The 5,730-nt window shown below is 51.9% G+C and overlaps 1 protein-coding gene across 1 annotated transcript in view; it reads right to left on the reverse strand.

Annotated features, from left to right (window-relative positions):
• Positions 1–4,208: 4,208 nt before the first annotated feature.
• Positions 4,209–5,730, reverse strand: part of AP5S1 (adaptor-related protein complex 5, sigma 1 subunit) — a 4,409-nt gene continuing 2,887 nt past the window's right edge. The window contains exon 3 of the mRNA XM_012639281.1: positions 4,209–5,306. Coding sequence (XP_012494735.1) covers positions 4,880–5,306 — 427 coding nt within the window. The 3' untranslated portion in view covers positions 4,209–4,879. The remainder of the gene's footprint in view (positions 5,307–5,730) is intronic.

Consider the following 5,730-nt stretch of genomic DNA (forward strand, 5'->3'; position numbering starts at 1 on the left):
GGGGGGGAAAGCTGCTGAAAATTCATACAACTATAGCTGCCTCTTAAGGAAAAGACATAATTCATCTCCAGAAGGATACATCTTTCTATGGCCCCCTTTAGCAAACAGACATCAGCGGGGGAAGGAGGTCTTGCCCATGAATACAATCATGTTCCATGTGAGTCTGTAATTCCAAAGTAGAGTTGAAAATGTGCTTTGAGCTACTAGCAGTGGAGTCCCAGAACAGACTTTTTCTTTCTCTTTTTTTAAGGGACACAGCTATGATAGCAAAAGGTAAGCCTGGAACCAAGTTGGATGGAGGAGGGAACCCTAAACTGGTCAGGACGAACAGGAAATGAGAAATGAGGAATGAGCAGAGATGAAATGACGGTGCTAGTGATCAGGGAGCTAAAAAGGAAATGTGGGGCCGGGCGCGGTGGCTCACGCCTGTAATCCTAGCACTCTGGGAGTCCGAGGTGGGCAGATTGTTTGAGCTCAGGAGTTCAAAACCAGCCTGAGCAAGAGCGAGACCCCCGTCTCTACTAAAAAAATACAAAGAAATTAATCGGACAACTATATAGAAAAAAAAAAAAAATTAGCCGGGCATGGTGGCGCAAGCCTGTAGTCCCAGCTACTCAGGAGGCTGAGGCGGAAGGATCGCTTGAGCCCAGGAGTTTGAGGTTGCTGTGAGCTAGGCTGACGCCACGGCACTCTAGCCCGGGCAAAAAAATGAGACTCTGTCTCAAAAAAAAAAAAAAAAGGAAATGTGGGCAGTTACTGCCTCATGGGTACAGAGTTGCTGTTTTGAATGATAAAAGTTCTGGAAGTAGATATGTGAATATACTTATGCCATTAAATTGTACACTTAAAAATGGTTAATGCTTTGACCAATAGAGTATGGATGAAATAATTTTTAAAAAATGGTTAAAATGGTCAGTTTTAGCTTATGTATATTTCACAATAAAAAAGAAAGAAAAACAACTTTTATTTATTTATTTATTTTTTTGAGACGGAGTCTCTCTTGCCTGGGCTAGAGTGCCGTGGCATCAGCCTAGCTCACAGCAACCTGAAACTCCTGGGCTCAAGCGATCCTCCTGCCTCAGCCTCCCAGGTACCTGGGACTACAGGCACGTGCCACCATGCCCAGCTAATTTTTTCTATTTTTAGTTGTTTGGCCAGTTTCTTTCTATTTTTAGTAGAGAGAGGGTCTCGCTCTCGCTCAGGCTGGTCTCAAACTCCTGAGCTCAAGCAATCCTCCCACCTCGGCCTCCCAGAGTGCTAGGATTACAGGTGTGAGCCACCGCGCCTGGCCTACACATGAATGTTTATAGCAGCTTTATTCACAACTGCCAAAACTTGGAACACCAAGATGTCCTTCAGTAGGTGAATGAATAAATGAACTGTGGTATATCCCTATTATTCAGCAATTTTTTAAAAATCAGCTATCAAGCCATGAAAAGACATGGAACCTTAAATGCTATTACTAAGAAAGAAGCTGATCTGAAAAGGTTACACACTGTATGATTTCAATTATATGACATTCTGGAAAACACAAAACTATGGAGATAGTAAAAAAGATCAGTGGTTGCCAGGGGTTGGGGGCAGGGAGGGATCAACAGGTGGAGCAGGGGGGCGGGTTTTTAGGGCAGTGAAACTATTCCAAGTGATTCCATAATGGTGGATACATGCCATCATGCATCTGTCCAAACCCATGGAATATACAGCACAGAGTGAACCCTACTGTAAACTATGGACTTTGGGTGATAATGACGTGCCAGTGCATGTTCGTCACTTGTAACAAACGTACCACTCTGGTGCCTGCTGATAACGGGGGAGGCTGTGCATGTGTGAGGGTGGGGAGTAAATGGGAACCCTTTGTACATTCTGCTCAATTTTGCTGTGAGCCTAAAATTGCTCTAAAAAAATACAGTCTCTTTTAAAAAACAAAAAAGTCAAGGCCACTTCAATTGCAGGAATAAACATACAGAGCCTTGATTAAGGGGGTCACTGAGTGTTGCATCTGACAAACAGAATTTGCTAACTGCATTTACAGTAAAATATATGAATGTGTTTAAAAGGAAAGATTGAGGCCAGGTGAGGTGGCTCTCGCCTGTGATCCTACCACTCTGGGAGGCCCAGGCTGGAGGATTGCTTAAGGTCAGGAGTTCGAGACCAGCCTGAGCAAGAGCGAGACCCCATCTCTGTCTTAAAAAAGCAAAGAAAAAGGCAAGATTGAGCCCGAGGCCATGCTGGACAGCAGTGTGCAGTGCCCTGGGGCTAGAATAAAACCACCCTGCCTTAAAGGAGATATGGTGATCCTGTCCCAGGGCCCACTATCCTTCCAATCAGCGACCCGCACATGTCCAGGCCACTTCCTAGCTTGAAACCTATGACCTTCTCCTCCCTCCAGTGAGCTCCCCATGCCCCCACTCCCCTCCCTCCTGCCATCTTCCTGTTGTCCCAGGATTATTCAGGAGGTGCCCTGCTATCAACACCGGCTGCTCAAAAGTCTCCAGTACTCCCAGGAGGCTGAGGGGTGTGTGGCTTGGCCAGAGTTCCTGGGGCAGAGAGAGGAGAGGGAGGAGGCTTGAAAAGAGAAGCAAGTTTGCTTCTGTTGTAGTCCTAAATCCTGGCTCCTTCACTGGGCCTTCCTCACTAATTAGCCCCCTCTTCCACCTTTGGACACCAAAAGCATCAATTCAGTGATGCCCAAACCATGCTGGTCTGCAGTCATCTGGCCTAGCTCCATCTCCTGCAACACTGGGCACCTCTGTGTACCCTGCACAGCACCCAGCAGAGCAGCAGGCCAAGGCTTGGTGAACATGAGGTAAGTGTAAGTTGTGGTGGAAACCCGGCCAGAGGAGCTAGAAAGTGCGGGAAAGGTGTGCATGAGCTCACAGGGTTAAAGAAACCCTGGCCCAGGCGGCATCCGGAACAATAGAGACCAAGGGCTCTGTGGCCCCAGGGCATGGACTCAGTCTCTGCCACTCTCTGTGCAGCAGTTTCCCCCACCTGATGGGAACCAAGGCTGCCAGCCACACCTAACCTCAACTTCCCACAGCCTCCAGGGAGCAGGGTCTCAACTTCTTCCTTACACTCAGTTTGAAAAACAGACAGAAAGAATTTAGACCACCAAGTGTGCATTTCCACTGAGGCCAGAATGGCCCATTCTTGTGAGAACTCGGCTGCTCCACCAGGACCACACGCCCGACGTGAGGGGAGGAGCAGCCCCAGGAGAGCAGACTGTATAGGGTAGGGGCGTCCCCACTGGGGGCCTGCGGGACATTTCTGGCCATTCAGATTGACATCCCTTTAGGTCTTCACGGTCAGGGGGTGATATGTAGAACCCTAAGATGGATAAGGTGGCCTGGTCCCAGTGATGGTGACATGGTGACAGTGGTGGTGGGAGGCCTGGCACGGCTAGTGGCCTTGGCTACAGACTAAGAAGGGCCGATCATCAGTCTGCCTCCTGCATGGGTGTGGTGGGTCCATCCTGGGTACCCAAGGGCAACGGACACATGGCAAGCATGAAATGGGCCCACACCCGCACCATAACCACCTAGGAGGCTCATTCTGCCCATGCCAAGAAAGCCTCGCCCTTCTTGGTAACAGGCAGATCACGAAAATGGATGTAAACTGAGTTTTTTTCCAACTGAGTAATTTTAAAACATCACTAGAAGCTGCTGATTAAAGACCCCCTAACAACTGGTATTCAGTACCCCACCCATATACCCTTGGAACTCATCATGGTGCAGGTGGGCCCAGCTCCACACTGCCTGAGGGAATTCACGTACCCAGGGATCAACCCACAACCACTGACTACAGGGAGTGGGAAGACAAACACCCACAGCTCCTCACCCCCAGGTGAGGTAATTCAGAGATGACTGTTGTGTGCTGGCCCCAGGGCACTAAGCTGCCCACCCACGTCCTGACAGACTCGATAAGGCACCTGCATGGGCTGCCTGCCCTCCCTGCTTCCAGGGATCACCTCCCTCATAAACCACCTGCACCAAGCCTTGTCAAAGCGCCACCATCCAAAGGAGGCACATACAGAGACAGAGGTAAGGTCGGAGATGAGGGATGGGACAACCTCTTGGAGGGACTCTTGACCACAAAGGCTCAGACACCCAGCTTGAGGGCCATCTAGAGAGGTCCCCTCTCGTAGGAGCAGACTGCATCCGTCAACTTCACAGAAAGAGAGGGCGAGATCACACAGCCAGTGCTTTTAATTCAAAATGAGAAAGACAATGTCATCAGACAGACCTCTCGCATTTACCTCACGGCACCTTCTCTCCCTGCAGATGAGGAAAGCCGGTGATGATCTGGGTGATGATCTGATCTGTGCCTGCCCGGTGGGCATGGGCTTGGCGCAAAAGGAGCTTCAGAATCCTCCTGCCGAATGGCTCACACAATTCTGAACCGTGGCGGGGCTGGACGCCAGGCAGGCCCTCGCCAACAAAATCCTTGATGATACCACCTAAGTGGATAGAAAGTCAGGGCCGGGGCCTGCCAGGGCTTGGGCACAGCTCCCTGAGACCCCTTTTGTGTTGCAATGACTGTGAGTTTGGAAGGACAAGGCGGGCTAAGTTCTTGGTAGCCCCTCCTGACCACTCCCGCACCAGTAGCTGCTGGGGCTGGAGAAAGGTGGGTTAAGGACAATGCAGCAGTCTGAAAAAGTCACACGGCAGCTCTAGGCTCAGGATGTTCTGGGATTTCACCAACCCGAGGACAGACACAGCACCCCCTCCACCCTCTGTCCAGCCCACTTGTCCTGAGTGTGGCAGCACATCAGAGCTAGGCGCAGGCTGGGCAGGAGGCAGATGCCATCCTTCACCTGGCTGTGTGTCCAGCCTCTGCCCTCCTTCTTTGCCCTCTGGGGAAGCCCCACCCCAGTGAGGAATCAGCGGGGCCAGGCAGCACTGAATTCCTTCTCCAGGCCCTGGACGAACTGGTCGTTGAGGAAGAGCAGCTGACCATGGGGCAGGAAGCGGGTGAGGATGCCCTCGACGCGGTCGGCCCGCAGCAAGAGGTTGGCTCCAGGGGCCAGCAACCGGAGGTGGTCCACGAGGAGACGGGCCAGCAGCCGGAGCGTGCCCTCAGCCAGCAGCAGGTTGTCATGGGTGTCCAGCACCAGGGCGAAGCCTAATGAGAGCACACCCAGCCACACCACAGTCCGTGGCTCCTGGAAAGGGTCACCTGCAGCCAGGCGGAAGGCTCCACGTGGGGCCTCGTGCAAGGGCACTGGCTCATCTGAGGACTGGGGCTGCAGGTCCATGGGGGGCCTGCCGGATGCCTGCAGCTGCAACCGGCACATTGACTCCACCTGCCTGGGGAGAATGGGCAGGTCAGGCTGGCGGGTGACAGGCCTGGCAAGGCCACCTTGGCAGTACACATACACACCTCATGACCACCCCTGGTGCTGGCAGCTACCATTATCTCCACATCTCAGGTGAGAAAACTGAGGCCCAGAGAGACTAAGTGACCTTCCCAGGGCCACAGAGCCAGGAAGTGTGAGCCTAGATAGGCATCCAAGCACCAGCCTCCAGGCCCAGAACCACTTCACTCTATATGGCAAAGAGAAGGCAGGTTTTCAACCCGCTCTGTGGGCTAGAAAAGAAGACCCTGCCTCCACCTGCTTCACAGAAGTAAGCGATAAGGAGGAGAATAAATTCATTGCCCAACCTGGGCTGTCCAACCTCTCCACTCTCCACCCATCCTGCAACCCTCTCCAAGTAAAACAGAAAACCTTCC

This window comes from Propithecus coquereli, unplaced genomic scaffold, assembly GCF_000956105.1.
Source record: "Propithecus coquereli isolate 6110/MARCELLA unplaced genomic scaffold, Pcoq_1.0 Scaffold139, whole genome shotgun sequence".
NCBI classification, from domain to species: Eukaryota; Metazoa; Chordata; class Mammalia; order Primates; family Indriidae; genus Propithecus; species Propithecus coquereli.